Source organism: Athalia rosae, chromosome 2 (genome assembly GCF_917208135.1).
Source record: "Athalia rosae chromosome 2, iyAthRosa1.1, whole genome shotgun sequence".
Classification (NCBI taxonomy): Eukaryota; Metazoa; Arthropoda; class Insecta; order Hymenoptera; family Athaliidae; genus Athalia; species Athalia rosae.
The window spans coordinates 24,535,987-24,555,102 of NC_064027.1; the positions used below are offsets into that span (position 1 = coordinate 24,535,987).

Here is a 19,116-nt window from a genome sequence, read left to right on the forward strand (position 1 = left end):
CTGCCTCATGCATAGGAGTCACTAAAATGTACCCGTAACACATTCCAGTGATATAGGAGTACCATAAAGAAGACTGGAAAAAACATGCAACAAACTAAATTATAATACCAATTGGAAGAGATATAAAATTTCAAGAATTCCAAAAATTAAAAAAAAAAAAATATAAGTAAATAGAATGAATTGAAAAAATTGTACTGCGTGGTCCTTGGTGGACTTTTTAAGGAAAATATTCAGAATTCTTATACGGCAAAATAACGTTAGCTCGCTAAAGACCACGTGCACATATGTATATACCTCAATTGTATTTCTAATTTCATTTTATTCATTGCTTCCATTTTTCCCGAGTCTTTCTGATGGAGATGAACGAACTGGGAAGTAATTGTTAGTTTGTTCCATACGTGGATATTTCGAACGAAAATATAACGTAGTATTCATTTTACAACGTGCGTACATTACGTGCGCTTCAGTTCGAATGGTAGTTCCTACTTCAAGGCTTTCGATTCGTGTTCACTGATTTTTTTCTCCATATTTTTATCTCGTCCATTGGTAATTTGGTTTGTTCTATGTTTATTCCAGTCTTCAGTACTCCAATTAATGCTCACTTGGCACATTAATTGATCTCAATCTTTTTCTTCCTATTGTTGATGAAGATTGTTTTTCATCAAAGATATTCATATAGTAGTTATACTGAACAAATTTTAATGCACTTGGCGAACTTCTTTGCACCGTAGGCACCCTTTAGGGGGGTATATTATAGTTCAGTCGATTGAGAATAGCTAACGACAACATCCCCAAAATTATATTTTAGTTTACATAAAGCGTATATAATATAATAACATGAGTAACATATCTCCTTTATTTTCGGCATCAAAATCTCCAAAAATACTCTAAGATCACTCCGGATCACATAGTCATATATATGTGTATGTATAATGACAGTGATCAACCCGGAGTCGTAAACAGGGTCTATTTTCGGCTGAAATATTGGGAGCACAATCTACATATAGCTATCCTAATATACTTATACACCTAAAATTATATGTACAGGAGATATTCTCGCCCGAAAGAAGGCCACCAGCTGGAGAACCGCAAAATGAGCAATCATCGAACGAAATCTAACCGCGCACTATACGTATGTGTATGCGTGAATTGAAAGTACGGAAATTGAGTTAAAAAAAAAAATGACTCAAAACTGAAGAACAGAATACAATAATATTTTTGAAAACTGCTAATTCTCCTTAAATAAATTAAAAAAAAAAAACATTCGAATAACATTCTTTCGTATTTTTTTTCTTCTTCTTTTACTTCTTTGGTCTTCATTTCTTCTTATCCAACTTTTATATGAAGATATCGGTAATTGAAAATTTTTTTTGTTAAATAATTAAATAAATAAAATTGATCATTTATGAGATGAATGATATAGATATAGGTATAGGTACGGGGGTGATATGGGCCATACAAATAGGTAAGTATATACGATACATACATAGGATATACATAGACAACACATTGTACATATAGGCAATAGGTATACCTACGTAATACATATAAAAATAAAACCCCAGGGCTCAACATACTTGAGTCATATTTTTAGTTTCGGGTCAATATTATATATATATATACCTACATATTTACATATAAATATGATTATGTATATATTTACATATATATGTGTTCAGTATCATACATTTTGAAGTGCACATACTTAAAAGTATAAATTGTAGCTGCGGACAATATTTTACCAATTTTTTCATTCCGTTTTTATAATTACATAATTTCAATATGTGTATGAAGATTGCAATGAGAATATAATTAAATAATAACGTTAACAATGAGACGTTTATGATTGTAATGATAATAATAATGATAACAATAATAATGATGTAATAAATCAATCATCGTCTAGAATATTATGATATAATATAACGATGATGTTAGTGATGTTGCGGATGGTAGCGGTGACGCTGGCGATGTTTTAGTTGGCCAATAGCCTCCCTGAAATGTCGTTGGCCCGCCATGCTTGAATTCTCAACCCTACAGAGAAAAAAGAAAAATCATTTTTTACAATACAGAGAATGGAATTACAACTCAAAGCAGCACAAATGTCAAAGTAATAGTTTGCATACACCTACGAAAAAAAAAGAAAAGAGCAAGAAAATCTCGGGTTACGTGAAAAACTTAAGGGTAGAAAAAATAAACAGTTCAAGAGCTCCTTCGTGAATTAAACTATATACCATCAATAATTTTCTGTTCATTCGTCCGTTGCATTCAAATCCTATTACAAAATTTTTTTTTTATATAGCTCTTAGAGATGCGAATTTCGATTTTTTCTCGTCAAGGTAAAATCAAAATCGATCAAAAAAGAACAATTGAGAAACATAAATGGAAAAACAGAATAAAACTCACCAATTACATCCGTGTAGGAATGTCTACATCATCCTAGAAAACGCCTGCGTAGAGAATCCATAACGAGATGAGTAAAAGTATGAGGATCAAATACGTCGTAAGAATATTGCTGGTTTCTGAAACTGGCGGCATTTTGTCTAATGATGTTTTTTTTTCTTTGAAGCGGGGATAAAGGGGTGGTTTATTCTTCGAGGATTCGAGAAATCGTTCGATTGCTTCCGTATTTTTCGTGTGATTATTATTTGATAATATTTTATTCGATTTTTCGAGTTGCAGCAGTCAAGGGTCCTGATGATAATATCGCCGTACGCAATTAGGATATATATATACAGGTACTGTATTGAGGAGGTTGAGATTTTGGAAATAAAGATAAAAGAAAGAAAAAAACGACAGTATTTCTTTTTGTTTCTTTTCTGAAGTTTGCTCGCAGCTTGATGCGGAGTTCAAACGGAACTAACAGCCGATTGCTTGGACGGACTTGAAAAGCTACGAATATTCGACTCGACAGCTCCTACAGGAACTGGATCCCCACTACCTGCAATGATGCGTGAATGACGTCACTTCTCCTTCCCTTCCGAAAGCTTCTCTCCAAAATATCATAATCATTATTATTATCACCGTACATATAAATGTACAGAAATTGCACATCCGCTGGGTTAACCCATATCGCACCCCATAATGTATCGTACGGATATACGAGGCGAGGCATTTGAAGCGATACACCCGAATATATCGCCGGCTAGACGTTTTTCGAAAATATTGTTTATTCGAATGATATTTGGCTTCAAAGGGGAAATGTAACAGCATTGCTTATTTTCATTTGGCGGATCCATTCAATGTTATTCGAAGGTCAGTGTCGGTTTTTCAAATGGAATGACAGATTTTTTTCTCCAAAATCTGAGCGAGGGTCCAATTCTGCACGAAAAAGTATTCACAGAGATATGGCCTGAAGTTGATGGGTACTTGGTTCTACCTCGGTACACATCGACTTTAGACCACATAAGGGTGCATACTTTTTGGTGCACAATTTGACCCTTTTTCAGATTTTGGAGAAAAAAAAAATGTCATTCCATTTGAAAAAACAACGTTGACCTTTAAATAACATTGAACCTATCCACCAAATGAGAAATGAGCATTGCTGTTACCTTTGCCCTTAGAAAAAACGACTGGCTGACGAGAGATACAGGTGTAACACTTTAAATGCCCCACTCTGAATACCATACACGGTATAATTATGTACATCAATTTGTTACACAACTATGCATTACTCTGATATTTACCAATAGGAAATTATTTTAACCAGCGAGTACCTAGATATATTTTAAATTTAAAATAGAGAAAAAAATTACAAGTTCGTTTAATTTATTTGCTTATTTTGAACAAAACGTCGCATGCGAGTCAAATGAATGAAAATTCGCTGGTTGATTAGGAATCTGGAAATTCAAAAGAATTTGTCTTTTTTCCGGCGAGCCGAAAAGTAATAATAGTCCGCCTTGGTCTAAAATCGAGAATTTATGATGAGCTGAATGAGCCGCCCGAATTCTTTTTGCTTTGTGATAGCTGTACAGATTTGACGGCATATACGATGATTTGTCGAAAACTTCGCGGTTATTGGCGACACGTGTTTTTAGTGATACACACGAATAATATTCATCCAAATTGTAACACTCTCTTTACATACGTATCTACGTATTTTCGATTTTCGAATTTTTTTTTCCGAACACTTCTTTGTCCTTTTCTATCCGTGCCATCAGGGGCGCGTTATTTCATTTGGTTTCATTATTTGTTTTTTGTTCAATTTTTCTCTCACGTTTCACTTCGCGGTTCACTCTATACCTCGGAGATAAATTTGGATACCTTTTTTCCAGGGGATCTGCAGCGATCTTCGTTTGTTTTTACATGTGCTGAAAATGATCGTTGTAAAAATATACGCGAGATGCTTGTATAATATACGTACACATAAGATATGAATACATAGATATCATATACTTATACATATCCTGCATGACAAACAGATGTATACATACCTATGTGTGTACGTTACCCCAAAAACAACCGATGACTCGACTTTGCGATCTCAATTTTTACTGCTAATTTGTTTTCAACATTTTTCACACACTTACTTCCTTCTTTGGTATACATTTCTCTTTCGTGTGATCACAAATTATTTTTCCAAATTATTAGCAATGATATATGTGTACAGATGTTCTATCATTTTATAATGTGACTCTACTTACAATCATATAAATGAGCTGAAAAATTTCACGGCGAAGATCGTCGACTATTTTATTTCCAGCTCCCCTATAAATTCTAACAATATACTTTTATAAAACTCTACTCGTTAAATGTTTATAAATAAATATACATTTGTATTTAGCATATCCTGCCAAGAATATATCATACGCGTATGTGTGTATATAGGGAAGACATACCATATATTTTTTCCACTTTGTGAAAAATGTTCAAGAATTCGCAAACAATATAGGAGAGGGAACGAAAAAAGAAAAATCGAAATAATCGACGGACCAGAATGAATAATCTCTATAACGAGATAATTACTTATGAATGAAAGAGACTTGTTTATGGGGTAACAAACGAGAAATTGAAACAAATTTTGTATAATTGTCGTACTTTTTTTTATAATACTCCAACGTCTGTTAATTGTACATGGTTGTACCAAATATTTGAGTGCCGCCCTTTTTAAAATATGAGGAGAAGACGAGAAAAAAAAAAGACACAGAAGAAGATAGATGTGAGAAACGAATAGATGAACGAACGGATGGACGCACCCACCGAACAAAATTACTACGAAAAAAAAAATTACAAAAAAAAAAAAAAAAACTATTCATACGTCTCGGTGTCATTACGTCGTTTCTTTTCTCTCGATTCCAATTTTACTGCAGCATATGTCGATCCGATAAAAATAGGTATACTTGGGTATGTACCTAGGTATTTACATACATTTTTTGTTAAATATTAGGACATCATTCTCAGCTGACTGTAACAATTTGGATTTTAATTTATGAATTTTTTGATCATAATTACAGAAGAAAATAGCAGAATTTAGGTGACGATTTTGTTTCAATTGATTAAAGCTTCACCTATTGAAAAAATAATAATAAGTGAATCTGTAGAGTAATCGAAATCGTGGGAGGAAACTTTCGCAGAAATGCATATACTTTTTGCATACATATATCAGATGATCGGTACATAATTATGTATTTCGGTAGTATTCCGATATTATTTTCACGGTCAATAAAACCCAGCCACAGGGTGATATACATATATTATAGTATGTATTATAAATGCTTTGACTATACGCGAAGCATGTCGTGGGCTGGAGGGGATTGACTGAACATTCATTTAAATTATTTTCCTGAATGTTTCAAAGCCGAAATGAATTCGCGATTGTTGTATCTGATCGTATCGTATCGTATTTCCTTTTCATCGTCAGTGTAGGTGACGGTCGTTTTGAGTTTTGTCGATACGTGACTGATCTACTTTGTTGGAAATGTTTTAATCCAGATAAGATTACAAAAAAACTTCTATGTTTGAAACCTTGTGATACGCTTTGATACTACAAATACCTCGTCCATTAGTCGCGCAGTGAGGTATGTAGAGTATAATGCATATATGTGGGGAATTCCACGTCATTTCGAAGAACGAAAAAACGTCACCCATCCTCGATTTTTCCAGTAATTTTCTTAATGATAGCTCTTGGTTCAAAACACTTTTGTGATTTCTTTCAAATTTTCGGTCCAACCATTTGTGAGTTTTGAATTTTTTAATGTATATTATGCGAGATATTATGTCTTTATTATAATTTATTGACAATAGTTACAGTTTATTTTGATTTCTTCAATTTTCTTATCTAAATAATCAATAGAATGAACTCGTTTGATTGAAATTATTGTCATGGTATGGCTATCGTTTTAAAAAAACTTTGCACTTACATAGGAATAATCTTTGCTGTCATTATTGCACTTTGGTTTTGTAGTTTGTTCGGTTTTTTGTTTGTTGCTCAAAATTTGAGCCACCACGTCTCAAAAATTTAATAAACCCGTATGTACGATGGTTAGTTCACGTAATTCGGAGTATCATCGGTCAAATTATTATTGGCAAATATTCAGATCGCGGTGGCGGTAGTGGTCGTTATAATTTCAAAAATAGAATATTATGTATGTTCGGTATATGTGGATATAGGTATGTAACGATGGTTATATTTCGTATCCGCGATGCGTATATTTTACATTATACTATTTTTTCTCCAAAATCTTTTGTGTGAAAATTGGCGACCTCGTCGTGTCTCAATATTTCAAACCCGAAATTTACCGACAATTTTTGAATAATTAATTGAGAAAATCACACGGCACGACAACGATCGTCTTATCCGTAAAACAATCGTCCTCAGATATCGCAGTTGTGAGTGTATAAGTAGCTCCGTTTACATAAAGACATGGACTCTCTCTATTCACGGGAGGAAATTATGTACAATAAATATACAAACTGAGGACACAATGAAAAAAAAAAAGTTAAACGTACTAGGTACTAACTGGTATACCTTGCGCAACTCAAGGGGAACTGCAGTTCTTCACTTGAGAGTATTATTAATAACATACTTATCTACAAAGGATTATAAATATAATTTATAATGTAGGTACATTGCGCATACATACAATTCGAAATCACAGTATTGACCCCGAAGATTATATACGAGAACAAAAAATAATTAATGGCATGAAACGTTCGCGATTTCTTTTTCGATACGACACGTTAAAGAACTTTCTACAAAAATTTTTACACTATATCTATAGATGACTGTCTTAGAAATCTAATTGCGACTCGTGGAGCACATTACGTATGGATTTCTGTTCCAGGAGCCCCCAAAATCCATTCACTAGCCGGTTGGTTGCCTACTTATTTGGTTTATCTTTCTTTTTTATCGTTTTAATTATATTTTTACAAATCTATTGAATTTCATGCGTATGCTAAAAGCGCGAGTGAATTAATTTTGTCATAACTGTCATGGTCATTTTTACGAACTTTGCACATATTTTCCTTATCACGATTCGCAGCAGCGAGTCAACGCCACGTCTACATACCGGAAACGAAAGCGCTCAACGCTTATCTTTCACACGAGTAAATTTATACATATACTTAATGTTCGTTGTAGAGAATTATGCACAGCATAAGAAATATTATACAATTTTTTTTTTCGAATGTACACGCGTTGCTATAAATTCAAGTAATTATAAAATAAGTATAATTGTTCCCTGATCGTTCTATTTTGCTTTTTCGTGGTCACCTCGTGTAAGAAGTGGCACAAGTACACGTCGCATAATGAGTTTATGCGTATTATGAAAAATGTAGTCAATTTATCTGAGAAGAATTATGAGTGATAATTGGTAAAGCTAGACTCGGCGATGGTTACGCTATAGAAAATCCGAGTATCTCTTCGAGTGAGTAATCGAATATTTTGAAGTCTAGTCGGTAAAGATTTGCAAGTTTTTGGAGCTGTTTAAAACTCAGAGTCGAGTAATATCTTGTTAGCCTCTTGGATGTTGGTTGCGTACTTTGTGGACCGCTTGGAAACCTGAAGATTATTGGAAAATAGAAAGAAATAGTTGTTATGCCATGTTGTTGGTGATCGTACTTAAGAGTAAATTATTTGAAGGTTTCTTGTGATTACCGATGAAAACTGGTTTACACTATACTAAAGTTCAAGGACGCGGTTCCTTGATTTTATCTGAACTACGATTTATATGATATAGAATTTTTATCTGATCACGGCTTAATGAGACGAATTTGAATAACTTAAAATATTTACGGCGTAGTAATTATAAAAAAAGTATTATAATATCTGGACGTTTTAGCGATCAACTACGTTTAGTGGTTACTCTTTTTCTGATTTGAATTTTTTTTATACATGATGTTCAACGTCAATTCCGTAGTCAATTCATTAGACGCACGGTTCGCTTCGTCAAACGGTGAAAGGTGAAACGAAGAAAATAAAAGAGCATCGCTAACCTGACCCAGGGGACGCCAATTCTTTCTAAAACCTCTGTTGCGTCTTCGACGAGACTTTCATATTTACTGATCATGTTGTAATTAGCAACACAAGGATGACAGAGTTCCGTTATCGGTCTCCAATGTTCGTTTCTAGTTCCATTCTCTCCTTCACCATCGGTAACAAAGTCCACGAATTCACTAAACGTTACATCATCACCTTTTTCAAGAGCTTCTTGCGTCGCGTTTTCACGATATTTCTGAAATTGAACACACCTGTGTATAATTTTTAGTTTGTTCATATGGGAATTTCGCTACTTCGATTTTACAGAATCTCAAGATCCTCACTTTTATTATTTTTTTACCAAATCTTTCCTGGAAATACATCGAACTGTTGTGTTTTGCCTCAAGTTTGTTACGGTAAGCCGAGAGCAAACGTTCGAAAGGGTGACGCACGACGATCAATCTATCATACGATGATAATTTATCGAATATCTCGTCCACTCCAAGATTTGATAACCTTCTGAAAACCGTTGCGGAATGTGCCAAAGTTGCTGGGATCTCCAAAGGGTCCTCGCCTTTCCATTTACCCATCGCAGTCATCAATACTCGCTTCCAATTCGTACAAGCGACCTGAAAACAATTCATCGTTCACTTCGTTTGTCTGAGTTGTCTATTTAAATTTTGTATTCATGCAAATCTGATATTCCAGACTTTCGAGGTGCTGCAATGTATTTGACATTGGTATCCATATTTTTTGATAAAAAATTTCTGAATCTTATCAATGAATTCCATCGCTACAGTGCGATTGGAAGTGTTCGAAAATTCCTATAAGGTCCGAATCAATTGAATGACAAATGAATAGATATACAGTGATATACTTTTGGGACGTAGCAGTACAATAATTTGTGCTGATCGTCGACGATGAAGTGACGAAACATATCAGGTTCGATAGAAACGTGAGCATAGTTTTTGTGTCCGTTGTTTTCATTGATTTGATAAATTGCGTCACAATTTTTCTGCAATCTTTCCTGCCTCTCCAAGAAAGCCGATCTCGCAAGAGCGTTCGGTCCGAGAATCGAGTACCGAGTGGAATAATTTTTAAATTGTATCTCTCGGCGTTCCGTTCTCTGCTCATTACCACCAATCGCCATAAATGAAGGTCTGATCTCCTCCTCTCCGACGGACAAACACAAAACGCTAATATTCGGGTTCAAATTTACTAGAACAACGAGGATGACAACTGAACACAATATATTAAAGCACACAAAACGAACTACATCTGTTATATTATTGATTATCATAATAAACGAGTTGCACGATTCAATTCGATGACTGGCGCATACGTTCAACTACAGATTCCATCGGTTCACGATGAGATTTCATATTATACTGACTCAAATGACGTGTTGTATAGTTTTATGGAGCGAGCCAGCCAGAGACCCATGCGGTCGGCCGTCCAGCCATGCGACGGTACTTGCTAAAATCTAGGACAAACGTGTACGTAATTCCATGGAATGTTATATTGAGACACGAGTCTTACGAAAACCGTTCGTCTTCTCTTCGTCAACCAGTATTCGCATTTTTCATCTTTCAAATGCCAACGACAATGAAATTAACGCGGAAATTCGTTTCTCTACCATCGGAATGTGAACCGCTGTAACTTTTTGCTTTCTCATCGGCAGACCTGCGTCAAGATTAAGAAAATGAGGAGACGAAAAACAAATAAAAAAAACATCATCTTCGTCCATGCACGTGTGCAAATGACTTTCTATTCTTTTTCCTCCTTACATCGTTGGGATTTACATTGTTCTACCCAGACGCGCGCATGTTATCCGTAGTACATGATATATTTCATATATTTTATCAGATTTTTTTTTTTCCCCCTATTGAAAATCAAAAATCGCGCATGTGTATCGCCGACAGTTGCCTATCGCGTCGAACAAAATGACCCGCCATGGAGGCAGCTGCTGGTTAGAAATGTCGTCTCAACTGCCGGTGCTGCTGCTGGAAGAACCTGGAAGCCTTGAAAGTTAAATCGGTGGAATCGCTGAATACCGAAGCTTTCAGACGCCACCGCTTTAAGCAGGTGCCTCTCAAATCGCCCCCCTCCCTGCCACTAGTTTTCAAAGCTACACAATTTTGAAACTCGTTCGAATGGAGAGATGAATGCCGGGCATAGAGATATGATGTTGGGTGACGCTGAGGGTCAGGAAAAAAAAAAACGGGTGGTTATCTCAATTACACACGTTCGATAAAAAAACCAAACGTCTAGAAGTGGACTTAAAATACACGCTGATTATAGATGTTTCAGATAAAAACTACGGATATTGGATGCCCATGAATATGTAACGAGAATTCCAAAATGAAAACAAACTTTATGATGTATGTTCATACGTCGGAACAAAAAAATTATATTTAAAAATTTGTCTGCTTCTACTTTTCATCTCTTCATATAAATATATACATGTTTATACATATTGATAGAAATGTGACGTACGTATTAATATCGTTCGTCGTTGACGATTCCCTCAGTTTAGTCAAACCGTTGCTGTGGAGTCGTAAATGTCTCTGCAGTTCATCGTTTCCTGAATTCAAAATAAGTCATTAAACTTTTACGCATTACTGTAGGTACATAATAATATATATATATATAAATATACATGAAGTACCAATACGATTTATCGTTATTTTATTCAACACACTCACTTTAGTTTTGTATGAATTGTATTACACATATACTATAGTTTCATGTGTCGCAACAAACAGCTGATTGTCAAATCGCGGCATGGGCAAACTCATTGAAATATATGTATATACCCTACACTGCAAAAGTCAATTCCAGTTGAACTGTAGACCAGACTAGAATAATTGCTGCAGTTCGGTTTCAGTCATTCCAGTTTTACCGGCGGCAGAATTAAAATATACACCACAGAGCTCGTGTAATCAAGAATAATTGTGTCAATACGATTCCGAAATAAATAAGAAACCTATAAGGAACAGGTAAAGATGAAAAAAAAAAAATGTTGATAACAGTGTATACATACGTGCATTCATTTTCGATGTATAGTAAATACAGGAGAAATTAAACCCCGTGATAATTTATCATCGATGACGTGAATTATTCGGTGCAGCACATAGTACATTCCTATGAGTATATACCTAAGTGTAATAAACGGCTGATAAGAAAGTTTTCCGAGTAATCTTGAAAAAAAAAAACCACCTTCAACTATCTACGGATATGTGCGTGTATGTGAGTTTCAATTCGAAAAAAAGAATACAGGTGAGTTTATCATTCATACCGGGTGAAGTTGAGTTGATCTAGATATATGGTCGCTTTTTTATTTTTTTATCTACTTTCCTCCTATTTAACTATAATAATAATAACAGCAATGATGTGTAAGCATTTATTTAGATTTTATATTCATCTATATACGTGACGCACATACATATGTACGTATTAACGTATATGTAAATGATTACGTATATACGTAAAATGTAGGCCTAACTTATACCACATTATATATGAACGTGATATGGATATCATGCAGGCTGATGTGCGTACCTGTTAGATTTGCTTCTTTTCTTTTCTTTTTTTTTTTTTTTTTTTTTTTTTATTTCCTTTAGTATCCCACGATGCTACCAATAAGTCAGCCGTGTATGTATAATACAATACGTACGAACCGCGCGTCCGGTGACACCGTATATTATAACGAATGAACTTTTCACATAACTATTGCACACGGAAAACACGAGAGAGGTGCAGCTTTCAAGAGAAATGAGACAAAATGCAAAAACAAAATTGATTAATCAAATAAATTAAATAAAATAAAAAATACATACAAATCGCACGGAGACTTTGGAACGAAGCTTACTTTACGTTATAGATTAAATAATTTTTCTTATAATTTTTGCTCGAATCAATTAACTTTTGATCATACGATGAGGGATCGATGAATGTTTTCATCTTTTTTCGTTCACTCCTCAGTATTATGGACCATTCTGTACCAATATTCTTTCTTACCTCGTTTAAAATACTACCACCGTCATCGTCGCCATCGTTACGGTAATTGATAATCTCGTCGTAATCATTATCGGCAATGTGTTTGGGGCGCTAGTCTGCAAATATTAGATCTGCAGAAAGAATGGAAGATACTGTAATTTCTATTTCCAAGAAGTACGGCATAGGAGACAGGGAGATGGGTTTTACATCACATACATATTTTCAATAAGTGTGGTACGTATGTACGCATACATTTGTGGATAATATATGTATACAATATCCATATATATATATATATATATATATATATATATATATACATTTTCGTTTTGTCTCGTCTTTTTTTATTTCAACTTGTACAGTGAGAGAATAAACAAGGCGAGCAGAGAAAGTGTTGGAGGATGGAGGCGCAAGTTAACGTTGCTGCAAGAGTTTAGCACAGCAAACATACTACTGCCTTACCTTTGCGAGTAAAGAACCAACCACCTATAGGTGCGGAGCTGTCTGTCGCGTTGAACTCGGTTTAAAGAAAGGACACGAAGAGAAAAAAGGCAAAAAAAATTCGACCAAAAGAAACCATATCAACAACAACAAAAAAAAGCAAATAGTTTAATCATCGTTCGAATGAACCACGTTTAACCGTTCCAATTGACATACATCGTATGATAATTACTTATATATGTATATATATTAAAAATTATCATATATCGGATATATCTTTTTGCCCTATGCAGCGTTTTTAATTCTTCGTTGAATTCATTAGTAAATAATATTTTGTACGTGATTCTTCCAGCGATCTCCCTTGTTATAAAATTGATTTTTTTTTTTAATTATTTTTTTAAATGTGTAATAATAACTGATGCATAAAAAAAGAGTGATAATCGTCAGGTGTTAATTTTCGAGAATTGCAAGGCTGGTATCTTATTAAAATGTAGGTACTCCATAGATATATTTTTCTATCAAATGCATGGCAAATCTCTGGACTGTGTGGTGTGTTAAGTAAAAATCTCATCCTAACACTTTTCAAATTAAAAGGAAGGTTAATTTGTTAATTATAATATCAAAATTGGATTAGACTTATGCACAACATGCCTTCGAAAAATATTCGTCAAAAATTTTGTGACGGCAAAAAAAAAAAATAAAGAATTCGGCAAAACTGACAGCGAGTCGAAGAATTATTAGGTAAATGAAAATCATTCGACTCTGACCGATGAAATAAAAAATTGACACAATTTGATTAACAGTAAAAAACAAAATGAATGATAAAAAAATCCAGGAATTTTAGGGTGTTATGATAATTACAATTAGTGATAATTAATCCACAATCTCAAACAAGCTGATTTTTATACATAATTTTAATTTCATTTAAAAAAAATTAGAAAAAAAAAAAAAATAATCGATAATGTATTTGTAATTGAAGAATAATCACCAAATGAAAGAACAGACCTTTGAAACTATTGAACGGACACTGTCATTATTAATTGTTGTTTTTCGTTTCTCGTTTTCGGATTTCCAGTTTTGATAACGGTGGGTGCCAGACGAATAAAAAATTAAAAAATGCTGCTGTACCTCAGCCTTTGGTTGTTGGCAGCGATATTCGCAGTCTGGATTTTGGTGCAGCCAATTTTGAGGGTATCTCGATCGATGTGGGGAGTTTTCCGGATGGTCTTCGATTCATCTCAAGTTGATCTACGATCAAAGTTTGGAAAATGGGCAGGTGAGTTTGAACAACTTTTTTTGGCAGCGATCAGGAGCGTTATTTTTTCTTCTTCAACTCCCTTTTTTTGTTTTGTATTTTTTTTTCTTTCATCCGAATTTGTCATCCTTATCTGCGATAATAATACACGGGACAGAGAAAAAAATAAGCGGAAAACTGCATAATGTGAGCAAAACTATTGGCAATAGGTTACAATAATTGCACAGATAGCCTTGATTTTTATTGGGTTCATGTATGCCACAAGTGTATACATACATTCATACCGTTAGAAAGTGAAAGTCCCTTACATATTCGAATTAATTTATAGCCCATTGGCGGTAATGAAAAAAAGTTTGCGAAAAATAAAAAAAATAAATAAATAACTACATAAAAAAACGAAAGCCCAAATATGTATACGTACGTATACGTACGTACGTAGAAAATAAATTTTTCGTTGTCTTTTCAATTCAGGTTTTGGACAATTTAAAAAAAAGTTGTCGCACCGAAGTATCATAATGGGTTCTTGTGTCGTTTCATGTATGTATGGGGATGAATAAAATAGAATATTATACATTTTTATACGTATCCATGAACAAAAGTTCATTGTTAATAACAATTATTATCATTTCAATGTCATGGCAAAGTTTACAATACACTTTATCATGCACACCAGAGCCGTTATACGTACATTCGTTTGATATCTACATGTACACGCGTGTATGTATAACTTTCCCCTGTCAATTTCATACGAGTATTCAGACATAAATAAGTATTAAACGCGGTTTATGGCATATGTATATCTTCAGATTATGGTTACTCTCTCTCTCTCTCCGAATTTCTTCTCGTTTATCTCAGCGGTCTTCTTTTTCTCTTCAACTTCAATTTTTACGCAATCTCATTGTGGGCGGTAACGGCATTATTATACATGAGAAATTTTGCGATGCTATATACAATATACCTACATGTACAAACTGCACATTTTATCGTTATTTTTGTCATGTATCAGCACATATGAAAAAGGAGAATTTTTAGCAGCAATTCGGTGTGCAGTTACTGCGGTTTCTTAATTTTCTTATTTTGTTGACTCATTTTTATTTTTTTTCTTCTTTTGATCTCGAGATTTTCAAATAACATCTTCTTCGTAACCGCATAATGCAGAAGTGGAATCTATTTTGCTCGAGGGTTAAAATTGCGGTGAGTTTTGCGATTTCATTCATAATATGTATGTAAAATGAATTATATCACTGGTATTATATCTCGCAGTATCCCATATAGTAATCTGCAGCGTCGGATCGTGCAGACGATGAAACCGGCTTACCCACAAGGAAGACTGGTGCAACGTGGTCGTAAAATATAATTAATAAAATTGAAAAAAAAAGTTATAAAACATAGAATATTATGCCAGTGATATTTATTTATATTTTACGTGTTCCACACCAGATAAGAGCGTTGCTGCGCTGCAACATTTCTATTGTAAGTGTATTAGTCGGATTGCCTGTCAACTTTGAATTTACTAAAAACGAAGAAACAAAATTCCCATTCATACTCCAAAATTAAAACGAATCCCCTTTCAATTAATTTTTGTATAATCGCTGTCAAATGAAATACATGTGTGCTCTATTGGCATTGAATTTTTAGAGCTTATATCCGCTACTATATTGTACCTATGAGTATACATATATATCCGTACACACGTGTAATTTTATAATCTGTCGTATAGTTTCTCTACATGCAAAGATTGCATTACGTGACCATAAGATGGGAAAGTTACTATCGCGAATTATCTATTTAAAAAGTACCTATCTAATTCATGAATGTCAATATATTCGTGATCGATCAGAAATAATTACTCGACATCGTTGCAGAGTTTTGGAAGCGGTTTTTTTATTTTAGTTTTTTTTTTTTCATAACTTTGTAGACGTAGATAATTGGTAAACGAATTCGAAAGAAAAAACTGTATTACGATCAAATAGCCGATTGTAATTAAAACGATAACTTTGATAATTTACTTTTCGTGTAGCAGAATTAAGATGATTTGTCAAACGTAATTCGTACTACTATATAGTAAAGGCGACGTCTGGCATATTTTCTAGTACCTTGTACATATATATCTATGTAAAGACGTGAAATATTTCTATGACTAGTATAATGCGAATTACGTTGCTTACAAAATTATCTATAGGTATATATGAAGTTAGCAAAGGTCGTGCGAGAAACGGAGACCTCATTGCAATATAATGGGCAAACTTATAAGGCAATAGTAAGTATGCATAGATATTTGATGTATTGCTACAGCATTAGGTAATTGCAATAGATGAAGTTGCCGCAGACATGAAAAAAAAATAGAAAAAAAAAACGACTCCTATTACGAAATATTGTAAAAAAAAAATCAAACGTTCTGCATGCTAACAATTAGGAGAATCAAAATTAATCGGACGATAAATAAATAGCTGAATAAATCGCAACCTACAATTAGTTAATACAAACATTATATTATAGCATTTCCTTCTTAATGTTTCATTATTTTCACTCCCTTCATTCTAATTCCTAATTCGCATGCCAAAGATTGTACATTCTGCCAAAGAGTTCTACTTTGGTTTTTTTTCGAATTTTCAACTGATGTTTTGAAGCTGCATAGAATTCATATTTTAACGACTAGGTAACGATTAATGTCGTGAAAGTTGGTTAGCCAATTGATGTATCTATAGGGCTCCGATCTTTGTCCCGGAACCACGAAACATGAATTATTGCGAAAAATAATTCTTGATTGATTCTTCGAAAAATTAGTCATTCTATTGAAAATGAAAAGAGAAGGTTCATTACGTGAACTTTTAATAATTATACCGTGCATGTATAAAAATAAATGGAAAACGCGAACAAAACTATAAGTGGCATCCTCTTGAGGAGTGTCGAGAGAAAGATGAAAAAAAAAACCCAACAAACAAACAAGAAACCATGGTGTCATAAAATTTCTCTCACGTCATTTGCATGATGAAATAATATTTCGACACCAACCGTGATATTTTCATGTTTTGCATTCCAAAAAATCTTTAAACATTGAATTGTTCTTTTGTGTTTTCATTTGTCATTTTTTAATCTCAATTTTTTGGTTTTTCTAGTCGTTACCGGATCAACCGATGGTATCGGCAAAGCTTACGCTAAGGAACTTGCGTCTAGGGGATTGAATTTGATACTTATTAGCCGTAACATCGAAAAACTGGAACGAACAAGAAAAGAAATATTGGAAGAATTCGACAATAATAAAATTGATGTAAGAATAATCGTAGCTGATTTCAGTAAAGGAAAGGAAGTGTTTGCCCATATTGAAAAACAATTAGAAGATTTGCCAGTCGCCATCTTGGGTGAGTGTTGTGTTTACTGATTGATGAATCGATAATTACAAGAAAAATTTCATGTAAAGAAAGAGAAAATATTTTTTTTAAGAAACTGAAAACACGTTGTTATATAAATCTCCTGTACGTGCTTACATGAACACAACGTCATGAGATCAAGAGACTCGGTAGAGTCTCCCGCCAAGTAAAGAACGGGACGACATATGAACATAACGTCATGAAAATATCCATCTCATCTTTGAATTCATCTGAAATCTTTGTAGGTCAAACGAAATGAGACACTTGAACAGCGCTTCATACCGTATATACATATACTATGCATGTAGAATCATATCCACTGAGCTTAAGTTTTTTTCACTTTCACTTTGCAATTAGATTTCATTGTGTATATATGTATGTATGCGAAACGACGTTAGTTGCGCGTCTCTTTATTCATACATATGTACAGATAAACATTCTTCCATGTTAGGTAATCTGCGAGACTGATTCCTGTTCTGACAATGAAATCATCAAGCACGACGTGGTTAACAAATCTAACATTTGTTCGGTATTTAGAACTAAAAAAAATATAGTATACACTTATGCAATGTGTATACTTACACTAACAATAAGCATTTTATATGCTAAGCATTCGAATGAACACCCTGAATTTTTTTGTTTCTCTACAGTTAACAACGTTGGAAAACAATACGAATATCCGATGTACGTAGGCGAGGTACCAGAGAGTGAACTCTGGGATATAATAAACGTGAACGTCGGTGCAACGACATTGATGACCCGTTTGGTTATCGGTTCGATGAAAAATCGTGGAAAAGGTGCTATCGTAAATGTATCCTCCGGTTCAGAACTACAGCCGTTACCTCTGATGACAGTTTACGCAGCTACCAAGATTTACGTAAAAAGTTTCTCCGACGCTCTGAGGGCGGAATACTCAAGATTTGGTATTACCGTACAACATTTAGCACCACTTTTTGTCAACACAAAAATGAACGCGTTCAGTCATAGGCTTCAGGTGATGTTTTTTTCTCCCAACTTTAGTCCTTTTCGAACATTGATAGTAAATGAATTTTGAATGATTTATATAATCTTATTTTTTCGATCAATTTATTTTCTCTTCCATTAGGTTTCTAGCGTTTTCGTACCAGACGCAACAACCTATGCTAGAAATGCTGTAGCAACATTGGGAAAAATTGATTCCAGCACAGGTTATTGGGCGCATGGAATTCAGCAATTTTTCACAGTCATACCACCGGTCTGGATTAGGACTAAAATCGGTCAGTTATTAAACCAAACATTCAGAGAAGATTATTTCAAGGAGAAATCTATTTCCTGATTATCGTTGATATTATTATTATTGTTATTCTTATTGTTTTTTTAAATCATTGACCGTCCCCTTCTTTTGTGAATGAATTAAATTTGCGGTTTGTTCGTTGTTTTCCTATAATCGCATCAATGTTTAAAATAGTAATTGAAATAATGTTCGAATCCTGTTTTTATTCCGGATTACCGGTTATCGTTATTCGATGTTCGAATGGTCACAGAAAAAAGGGTAAGAAAAAAATAGCTGAAATTAAAAAGGATTAAATACTCAACAACAACGGTAATAAACTTTACACAATCGTTATTATTGTTATATTATCTTTTCCCTGTCA

General features: G+C 34.0%; 2 protein-coding genes across 11 annotated transcripts; one reads left to right on the forward strand and one right to left on the reverse strand.

The window, feature by feature from the left end:
• Nucleotides 1-825: 825 nt before the first annotated feature.
• On the reverse strand, nt 826-10,856 carry LOC105689098 (carbohydrate sulfotransferase 11). 2 transcript variants are annotated; one of them, XM_012405863.3, is made up of 6 exons: nt 9,294-10,856; nt 8,761-9,045; nt 8,434-8,672; nt 4,434-7,999; nt 2,407-4,310; nt 826-2,034 (listed from the first exon to the last, which is right to left on the reverse strand). In XM_012405863.3, exons 1-4 carry the CDS (start codon nt 9,714-9,716, stop codon nt 7,834-7,836), a joined length of 1,113 nt encoding a protein of 370 aa, XP_012261286.2. In that variant the 5' UTR covers nt 9,717-10,856; the 3' UTR covers nt 826-2,034; nt 2,407-4,310; nt 4,434-7,833. The 2 variants fall into 2 exon arrangements, with proteins under 2 accessions (XP_012261286.2, XP_048505627.1); XM_048649670.1 differs by having other exon boundaries at nt 2,407-7,999.
• On the forward strand, nt 5,872-19,088 carry LOC105689099 (inactive hydroxysteroid dehydrogenase-like protein 1). 9 transcript variants are annotated; one of them, XM_048649677.1, is made up of 6 exons: nt 11,785-12,649; nt 12,778-13,346; nt 13,932-14,132; nt 17,231-17,473; nt 18,133-18,476; nt 18,588-19,088. In XM_048649677.1, exons 3-6 carry the CDS (start codon nt 13,973-13,975, stop codon nt 18,795-18,797), a joined length of 957 nt encoding a protein of 318 aa, XP_048505634.1. In that variant the 5' UTR covers nt 11,785-12,649; nt 12,778-13,346; nt 13,932-13,972; the 3' UTR covers nt 18,798-19,088. The 9 variants fall into 9 exon arrangements, with proteins under 9 accessions (XP_048505636.1, XP_048505639.1, XP_012261290.2 ...); XM_048649679.1 differs by lacking the exons at nt 11,785-12,649; nt 12,778-13,346 and adding an exon at nt 5,872-6,017; XM_048649682.1 differs by lacking the exons at nt 11,785-12,649; nt 12,778-13,346 and adding an exon at nt 6,058-6,174.
• Nucleotides 19,089-19,116: the final 28 nt, after the last annotated feature.

Excerpts from the sequence above, each read along its gene's own strand:
- LOC105689099 (XM_048649679.1), top strand. The coding sequence starts at position 13,973 with ATGCTGCTGTACCTCAGCCTTTGGTTGTTGGCAGCGATATTCGCAGTC. Across the intron at positions 14,133-17,230 it reads AAAGTTTGGAAAATGGGCAG|TCGTTACCGGATCAACCGAT; the intron begins GTGAGTTTGAAC and ends TGGTTTTTCTAG. Across the intron at positions 18,477-18,587 it reads CGTTCAGTCATAGGCTTCAG|GTTTCTAGCGTTTTCGTACC; the intron begins GTGATGTTTTTT and ends CTCTTCCATTAG.
- LOC105689098 (XM_012405863.3), bottom strand. The coding sequence starts at position 9,716 with ATGATAATCAATAATATAACAGATGTAGTTCGTTTTGTGTGCTTTAAT. Across the intron at positions 9,046-9,293 it reads TGTACTGCTACGTCCCAAAA|GTCGCTTGTACGAATTGGAA; the intron begins GTATATCACTGT and ends AATTGTTTTCAG. Across the intron at positions 8,000-8,433 it reads ATTGGCGTCCCCTGGGTCAG|GTTTCCAAGCGGTCCACAAA; the intron begins GTTAGCGATGCT and ends AATAATCTTCAG.